This window comes from Chelonoidis abingdonii, chromosome 13, assembly GCF_003597395.2.
Source record: "Chelonoidis abingdonii isolate Lonesome George chromosome 13, CheloAbing_2.0, whole genome shotgun sequence".
Classification (NCBI taxonomy): domain Eukaryota; kingdom Metazoa; phylum Chordata; order Testudines; family Testudinidae; genus Chelonoidis; species Chelonoidis abingdonii.
The window spans coordinates 7,618,037-7,627,433 of record NC_133781.1 but is presented as its reverse complement, the minus strand read 5'-3'; the positions used below and the strand labels follow the sequence as shown (position 1 = coordinate 7,627,433).

Here is a 9,397-nt window from a genome sequence, read left to right as displayed (position 1 = left end):
GAGATTCTGATCTTTCCAGCAGGGCTACGACACCAATTTAGGATCAGGGTCATACTCAGCTATTCCCAGTTTGTTTTGTTCAGATCAGCACTATGAAGAGATCAGATCTGCTCACTAGCAGAACTTGTAGAATCAAATTGAGAAAGCCATAATAATAAAGATGCACTGCAAAATTACTCAAGATTCCTGTGTTCAAGCCCAGTGAACCTCAAGCTACAAAATAAACTGTTAAATTGGGTCTCATTTTATTGTGGAATTACCTCATCTCATCATCTGGGATCAGACCCTTATTTACACTGTTACATTCCCACAATTGTAAGCAGAGGCTTTCCCAATGTACTCTGGGAGATTCCATGGCCCCATGGGGGTTTTGTGGACCTCACCTTCAGTGACTTCCTGTCATCACAACTGCTGTTACACACAACAGCTTCCAGTCTAAAACCAAAAATAAATAAAAACACTTGGGGGAAGAAAGGCAGCTGGAAGTTGACAGATGGCTGGTAGCACCAGCAGGAAACATGAATTGCATGTGCTGACATGGGCCAGAGACCTTGTCAATGCTTATTATATACTTGGTAATCTCAGCACAAGGGGGAACCCCGCCCATGTAGCAGTTGCAGGCATTGGCAGCCCGTCACCACAGGCACCCCATGCCCTCACTTGGGGGGGGTATGCAGCACTCCACACTCCCCAAAGCTGCTCAGAGCCACTTTCTTTCAAAGGCTGTATGCTGCTTGGCTCAGTTTGCTGTTTTAAGCTTCTTGCTCAGCCCTTCCTGATGGTTCTCTGCATGTTCCCGTTTCTTTGAGACCGGGGTTGACTTGCTAGCCTTGTTCTCGCTGTCCGCCAGCTTCTCTGAAGCTACAATAGCCTCTTTCAACAGGCGCAGCTCCCGCTTCTCCTTCCGCTCCTCCATTTCCACAATCTCATCAGCAAACAGAGCCTTCAGGGGCTGGATCAGCTTAGGGATTGTCACAAAGTCCCCAAAACACACCTGAAAGGCAATTAGTTTCAGATTGACATTCACAGGGAGGGGAGACTGCAGAGGAATAGCATTTTGCTCTGTGCCTCTGTTTCCCCTTACACCCTTTGCCTCATCCATTTACACCTCAAGCTCTTTAGACCAGGGACACTCTCATTATGTCTGTCTAGCACCCAGCCCAGTGGGGTCCAGATCGCAATACAGGGGCAGTGGGTGTTTCCTTTTCTATTTATCTCCGAATCCCCACAGAAGGCACTGTGTAAAAAGATCTCTTCTGAGCACAAGGCAGGGAATACACAATATAAAAGAGTTAATGGGCACCAATCCTTCGCCTAGTACTTGTTCAGTTCAATAAGCAAGTGCAACAAGTTTGTGTTTAGTAGCCTTTTGTCATGTAAAGACACACCCAGAAAGAATGCAATGAGGTGAGGGGAAGGGGAGGATGGCACTTAGTGCACGGATTATACCTAACATAGCAATAATGCTTTGACATGCAGGGGCACTTTGGAGAGGACACAGTGGCCCACAGACAGGCAACCCCCCTGGATTGCGCACAGGGGAGCATATCTAGAACACCAATAAAGAGAGGGCCAACGCATACAAAGACATCTTTCTGGGAGACAACTTGACCCATTTAGATGTGGTAAATGCTACGTAAGTGCTATGGTGGCAGCAGAAAGCACTGGAAGGGTGGGCAGGAGGGAGGGGCGCTGCTCTCTCAGAAGTCAGTGTTAGGGGCGCCTTGCTATGCTATTGGAGACCAGAGGGCTCTAATCCTCAGCCTGCAGAGGATTAGGTTAGTGCCAAGAGGAATTAAGATACCAGAAGTGTATGCCCATCAGTCTATTAGTCCTGAAAACGCATGCACCTGACTCACACAGAGGGAGGGTTCCAGCATTGCCTGGGAGCAGCTGCTCTAACATTGCCCCACAAGGTTCCCTTTGGTCAAGTGGCTTTTCAGTTCTTACTGTGCAAGTGGCACAGAAAAGCCCTCTTCTTTCACACTCATCCTCTTGGCCTCTACACCAGTGGAACCAGGCAAGGCAGGCTCCTGGGCACAAAGCTGGCAGCCTGTGAATACTGTAGACATGAACTTCCCTATGTTTGCAGCAAGGCCATAAAAGGACAATAGCTGCAAGACTAGCCTTCTTCAGAAGAGCTACCTCTGGACACCTCCTCAGCTGGCAAGTTCACCCAAGAATATTGATTGTGGCAACTGAAGACTTCACCTCCAGCTGCTGAGCAAACAGTCCAACTGTAGCAGAGATTCCCTGTACCCAAGGAAGCGCTGCCAGTGGAACCCACTGTGCTCAGGAAGCTCACTGAAAGTCTCCTATTCTGGGTTCAGCAACAGATCTGCAAACAACCCGAGTTTCAACCCAGCCCAGCTCTTTTGAGAGCCTGGCTTCAAGTTCCCAACTTACCCTCATGTGATCAAATGCAATTCCAACCTTGTCAGAGAAGTCTGCACTGAAGAGCGGGATCTTGGCGTACCGCTGGCTGAAGTGATTGAGCATGATGAATTCTGCATTCATCTTCATCCCAACCCCAATTGCCTGGGACGTCGTGCTGCAAGGGGATTGAGACTGAACCATTAGTGGAACTCTGGTGACCACACAGAGAGGCCAGACAGCACAGCCCTCTCCATGAGGGGATCTGGAAGCAGCGTTACCAAGTGCTAATGCCCCAGCCTTTACTCAACACAGGCAAAACGTGCCAGCTGGAGCTCAAGTGCACGAGAACTTGAATTGCTCTTATTTTAATCAGCCAGTGCATGAAGACAGCTTGCTCATCAGCAGATGTGGCATACAATGAGTGAGTCACACTTGCCCCTCCAGCAAGGAGGAGGGGGCAAGCAAGGCTGCAGTGAGCTGAGTGTTCACCATTTTTTAGAAGAATTCTGGGAGCATGGGGTTTACTTGCATGCTTGTCTCTGGTGGTGCCAAGCTTGTTATTCCCATCCCCCCCGCCTCCCCCATCCCATGTACTAGAACCACACCCACATCCCTCCCCCTTACCCATGAGCTGTGCTTGGGTCTTCTCTGCACCCATGTAGGGCACAGTGCTCCCTTTCTTACCCCCTTTGAACTGGGCATTCACAAGGCACACACCAGTCCTGAGACACGCAGCTCATATCAGTCCCAAAGTGAATTCAAGAGTGAGAGGGGTATCAAATGATTCAAGTCCTCACCCTAATACCAATGGGTAACCAGCTAAGGGCCCCTCTAGCAGAGCACATTTCTCCAGCTACCCAGCTGTATAGTAACAGTTCCCTATCCTGAGGGGATGCCCTCTGTGTCCAGGTTACAGAACCAGTTACTTCACCATCAATAAGACGTTGAACTCTCAAACTAGGATCATCCAGAGCCTGGAGATGCGTGCGCACCCAGGACATCCTGGGCAGCAGAAATCTCTTTCATCACCAGCTCCGAGGGCCAAGCCCAGTTCTGTATCTCACTCCTAGGAAGACAGTTTCCCAGAAATACCCTACCTGTGTGTCTTCTCTACTGCCTCTTCTTCTAAGCCATCCTCTAACGTTGCTTCATGGATCAACAGTGTAGCATCTTTTCCTGCGTAAGACCGTATATTCATTCTGTACTTCTGGTGGAACACACATTTCCCCCCCGCCCGACGTGGTATCAACTAGGACACGTACTATGTTTATTAGAAAAACAACAAGGCGTCCGGTCGCACCTTAAAGACTAATGGATTTATTTGGGCATAAGCTTTCATGGGTAAAAAATCCACTTCTTCAGATGCCCAAATAAATCTGTTAGTCTTTAAGGTGCCACCGGACTCCTTGTTGTTTTTGTGCATACAGACTAACACGGCTCCCCCCAATACTTGACACTATGTTTATTAGGGGATAAGTGTGCTTCTCTACTCCCCAGTACTTCCAGCAGTGAACCCAGAAAGAAAGGCAAAGATAATGCACCCCAATCCTTGTCCCACCTGACCAGTGTAGCTAGAGTTAGTTATAATACTTGTGGCACACAAAAGTTAACATACAGAGCTGTTCTGCACTCAGTCTCTACTCAGAGCCCAAGACTCCCTCCCTGCAGCATTTTGAGATGAGACACCCCTACACTTGCAAGAGCAGATTATGGAGGATTTATCGACATCTGTTTCACTCACTAACAAGCCAACAACCATTGGCAAAGTGATTTAAGCGCGTTTTCAACTCACCCATTCGGACCAAGGCCTCGCAGGGCATCGTGTCACCAGAATAGACGATTTTCCAGCCAGATGTGTGTTCCATCGAACAAGCAAAGGCATTTTTACAGTGCCGGACCTCGCATGTCTGGAACTGAACAGGACCACAGGTGTTATCCACCATAGGTTACCCCTACACTCTTCTTGCTGCCTTCTCCTGGCTGCCAGCCAGCTTACCTCCGCAAAGTCAAACTTCTCCAGCAGTGAGCTAATGAGAGCTTCGGCTTTAGGCCCGATGACTTTTGCCCCTTCCACCAGAAACTTGGCAGGAATCATACTGCAGAAGAAAATGGGGAGATATTTAGGAAGTCAAGGCTTCACTGAAAACTGTTCATGTGAGCAGAGCAGCACATTCCATTTGAGAAACAGTGAGATTTCCCCAGGACAGGTCTACTAGGTCCATGCTGGGACATTCATGTTTTATTTTTCCAACTTCAGATTGTTCATCCTCAAACCCTTCCTTGAGTCCCAGGGCAGGTCCCTTTCCCATGAGAACACCCTCCCTCCACGCCCTTTCGCACAGCTCTCCTCTCATTCTCTCTTCCCCCACCCTTCTTCCATAAGCAGGGAAGACTCATCCACCAAGTACCCTCTTCCCATCTTCAAATTAATTTCCCCTCCTGGAATCCTTGCTCCCTTGTTCTCTCACTCTCTTGCCTGGGCTGTTGCTTCATGCCTGTTTGTTTGATCTCTGCTCAAGGTCTTGCTAGGTTGCTGGAGTGCCATGCAAGTTTTGCATCATCGCATAAATGGCTAGTACAATTCAGCAATGTCAAGCCACATCCGCCCTTTTCAAACTACGAAGTATGGAAACATGCACTGGGGAGAAGTCAGAGCATCCTTTGCAGCATTAGTGGAACTGCCTGCAAAGCACCCTGGATTGAGATGTTACTGCCTGACACTCTGAGCTATTAGTGCTCTAGTCCAAGCGCAGCAGCACTAATGGCTGGAGTGCCACGTCTGAACAATACCAAAGAGATCACAGGCCTAGAAGGAGCCTATTCTGAACAGATCTCAGCAACTTCCAAAACCATACGGTGCTGGACTGAGTTGGGTCACATGGCCCTGTAACTCCAGACACACAGTGTCCAAGCCCACAGTGTAACACAGAAGGAGCCTGGCTATCGAAAAGTCAAGTCTAGCTAGTGGTATGCAACTGCAAAACCTAAAGTGATCCTTTGACATAAGGCCTCAGCATTCACACCTCCTACAAACAAGCAGGAGATTTTCAAAGTGCTCAGCATTGGGCTGACTCTGCCCCTACTGAAGCAAATGGGAGTTCAGCCATACACTTTGACAAGAGCGGGGGTAGGCCACACAGTAGAACAGGACACTGGTTTTAATGGTCTGCCATGAGAGGCTACTGGGAAGAGAACTTTCTAATGGGTGCCAGGGAAGGCAATTGGATTTTCCCCAAAGAACCTCTGCACTGATGTTTGGTAGAAGTTTATAATGATCTGAGAGTCAACAATTAACAGAGTGCCCACTGGGGCCACCTTCCCTCTCAAGGATCACCCCGCTAAGCACACGTGACCTATGACAACTCAAAGAGGAGTGCAAGTTTCATGCCAAAAACTGCTGGAGTGCATCGAAGTTCCTTTGTGCTTATGCAGTAGCCAAAAGAAAGAAACTAGGTCGTTGCCTGCAGAGTCCTGATCTGTTCCAAGGGGTATGCAGCCTGGCCAATCTGAGCTGGGTCTGCTGGTGGCTGATTACAGGGCCTCACATCCTAGAGAAGCTTTATTGTTACTATGAGAGTTTGAATTGCAAGGATTTAGACTAGATTCTGCTGTGCACGCTCACAGGGAAAGCTCTCAATGCCCAGCCTTTTCAGCTTGGGTTTTGGTCAGTGGCGCTCAGAGTACTGGAGCTGCTGGAGGAATTCTGTTCCATTCTCAATGCTTTGGCCCCCCAATACTGGCTTGTTACCACCCATCATGAGGTGTTGAGTTGACTAGCAGCAGCAGTGAGGGCTGCTCTTAAGCGAATCTATTTCCTTCCTGTCAGAGTTCTCAGAGCAGTTTTGGGCAATGGCTCTCCCTCCAAGGAGAACGTCCCAGAGTTCCACCAGTCCCCTTCAATGCATATCACACTGTGGAGGAGGGGTGCGGAAGAGAAGAGACTAGTGGCTTCGGCTTGCAGATGAGAGTCAGTGGCTGAGGCTCAGTCCTGACAAAGATGAGGTGACATGACTGTCATGACAACCATCACATGTGCCACCATCAGCTATGCCTTTGTCAGCTTGAGATCAGACACAGCAATGGCCTCTATCAGTGGGAGATCTAACTCCCTCCCTGGGTAACTGACACAGGACGTAGGAGCTCACTGCTGGGAGCACACTATACCAATTCTCCAGAACCTGCCTCTCCCGAGAGGCACTCAAAATGGAAGGCCCAGTTTTACAACATAACCTGTCACCAGTCCTTCAAGTACCCAGTGAGCCTGCTTAGACCCTGGGGGGCTGCTTTCTACCTCTTCCTTCAGGATTTAGTGGGCAGAGTTGGGTGATTATAGCTCAAGAGTACACATCTGGGAGGAAAGGACTATCATCCAGAACCAGTAACAACTAGCAGGTTAGCCCATTAAGGCAACAGGAGATTGGGCAAGTGGGATCATGGCAAGGAAGCAGGTGGGGGCTAACCAGCAGATACTGACTGGGACTTGGCTAGTCAACTGTTAATGCTGACAACCCCTAGGTGAGTCCTGGTTGGCTTGTTCATCATCATGCTGGCCCTCTGACATCCCCAAGTAGGGGAGACCAGAATCCCTAGAGGAACTGCAATCACCTGTCTGGAGCCATGGGTCAGAAGCTAGCCTGCCAATTCAGGCTCTGACACAGGATATGGCTACACTGCAGCTGGGAACTGAACACCCCATCTCGAGTACACATACAAGCTCTAGCTTTGAATGAGCCAGCATGCTTAAAAACGGCAGTGTGGCTGTAAGGATGAGCCACTCGAGCACAAGCCGGTCCACGATCCTAAGTATGGACGTGGGTGGCTAGCCTGAGCCACTGTGACCACAATGCTATTTTTACCGTGTTAGCTGGATCAGATCTAGTTTGTGTTTTCATGTGGGCTGGGGAGCATGCTCTCCAGCTGCAGCTTAAACATACTCAAAGTGTCAGGGATAGGGTGCCTAGCCCAGCAGCAAGAACAGCTCTCCCTTCAGCCTTGGGATCCCTGACCTCAGGGCTGGGAACAAACATCACCTTATGGGGCAAGGTCAGCGCTCTCCTGCCCCCAGCTGCTGCAGTCATTAGCAGCCACTGCTAATGACGTGGCTTCCAGACATGTGCCCTTGGAATACAATCACCTGACCCTACACACTGAGTCCCAAGTGAAGACTAAGGAGAAACCAGCAACGCCAACTACTCTACTAGCCTGCCACATGGCCTGTGATTTGAAGCTGTACTCCAGCTCCATCAGTGCATGCTGCAAACTCCACCTGTGCACTCAGGCTCCAGGGGAGGAAGGAGCAAGAAGGCAGTGTCTGAAGTGGGGTATTTGAGATCATCCCTTTTGGCTGGTTAGTTTTTGCAGTGAGGTGACATTTTGCTGCTAAGATTCTCTGACCAGCTGCATTTAAGTGCTCATCAATTGCAGAAATCAACTGAAATACAACAGACAGAGCCTGTACAGCATACTGCACTGCAGCACAGGCAAGGCAGTGGTTTGCCCTGGCCCATGAATCAAAAGGACACAGTGGGAGTATTTCCCAGTAATTCAACTACCTGCTACTAGCCAGGGAGGCACTCACTTGATGTGACCAAGAACCTCTTGGCAGTTGTCGTGGTACTGATGTAGCCATGACATGATCTGCGTGGGCGCTATCAGCAGCAGCGGGCTTGATGGCTGACCACGGGACACCTGAAAGAGCAGAACAGGCGAGGAAGAGTCAATACCGGGGAAATTGCTTCAAAAATAGACTGAGTCTTGCCTTGCATCAAGGGAGAGGCAAGTGTTGCTCCATTGATGTCAGTGGAACCACATCCACTGGCACCAGTGGTGAACTTGGCCCCAAGGTTTAAATGGCAGTGAAATAGCTGAGGTACTTACGAATGCGCGCTGTCTCTCCAGCAGAATGTTCAACAAGCCCTAGAAGAGAGAATATGGAAGAACCGTTGTCAGTCAGTTACTGTGTAATAAACTCACATCAGTGAAGCAGGGCGGCACTAACAGAGCTGATTTCACAGCCATTCCATCAGCTCAATGAAGTGTGGGGCACCTCGAGGGACAAACTGGACCACTGCTCCTAGGCCTCCCCACCGATGCTGCCTCTGCCCAGATGGCTTTTGCCCTCCAGAGCAGTGAGAGAAGACAATCCTGTAGCCCAAACCCTTGTAAATCTGTGTCCTAAAAGTTCACATCTGAAAGCTACAACCCTTATAAAGACTTTGGGAGAAGGTGGGGGGAAGAGGGCATGGGGAGGAGAAACACTGCAGCTGAGGCCATGTCAGCCAGGAAGGAGAAAACCCTAACCTGCTGTTTGAGTTCTGTGCCATGGCTGCGTTAGCGAGTAGCAGAGAACGCTCAGATCCAACACCCGCTGGTTCAGAAGAGCTAGTGACAAACCACTGAAGACCTCACTCAGATTCTGCCAAGGATGCAGCTGCCCTTTTCCCCACAACCCTTGGAGAAAGGGAAGCCCTTCTGTAAAGTGCAAGCCATCGGGGCACAAAACGCAGCCTGCCTGGATCAAGCCTGCATGGAACAGGGAGCCTGCTAGTTTGCTAAAGCTTCTTGTGACAGCACATTCCAAGTGGTGAGGAGTGCTGAATTTATACCCCTGGGAACTCAAGAACCCCAGAAACAGATACTGTAAAAATTCAAGTTTATTCACCCAGCCCCAGCAACATGCCTGAACCCAGGCTTGCAGGGACCAGTGCTAGGAAGAGAGAGGATTAGTAGCAGAACAGAATTCAGCAAGGCTTGGGGATTCCCAGTGGGAAGAACAGTTTATGAGTTACAGCTGGGAGGCTACAACCAATATTAATTCCAGGACCATCTAAAAACAAGGGCAACAGAATTGCATGGAGCAGAGCAGGGCGGGACATTTGATGGAGACACTGGAATGGTTACAGAGCCAAGCAAGAATGAAACATTCACAGGAGAAATGAGTAGCACACAACAGAACTTTCTGTGACAAGAGCCACCGCTGAAGTGGATACAGCCCACACCCAGCTGGGAACGTGCCTTCTCT

General features: G+C 49.5%; 1 protein-coding gene across 2 annotated transcripts in view; it reads right to left on the bottom strand.

The window, feature by feature from the left end:
• Positions 1–223: 223 nt before the first annotated feature.
• The window catches only part of ELAC2 (elaC ribonuclease Z 2), a 28,360-nt gene continuing 19,186 nt past the window's right edge, over positions 224–9,397 (bottom strand). For both annotated transcript variants that reach the window (XM_032803642.2, XM_032803653.2), the window contains 7 exons: positions 8,254–8,292; positions 7,955–8,064; positions 4,373–4,472; positions 4,169–4,289; positions 3,474–3,552; positions 2,407–2,551; positions 224–994 (listed from right to left, as the gene is read on the bottom strand). In XM_032803642.2, coding sequence (XP_032659533.1) covers positions 740–994; positions 2,407–2,551; positions 3,474–3,552; positions 4,169–4,289; positions 4,373–4,472; positions 7,955–8,064; positions 8,254–8,292 — 849 coding nt within the window. In that variant the 3' untranslated portion in view covers positions 224–739. The remainder of the gene's footprint in view (positions 995–2,406; positions 2,552–3,473; positions 3,553–4,168; positions 4,290–4,372; positions 4,473–7,954; positions 8,065–8,253; positions 8,293–9,397) is intronic.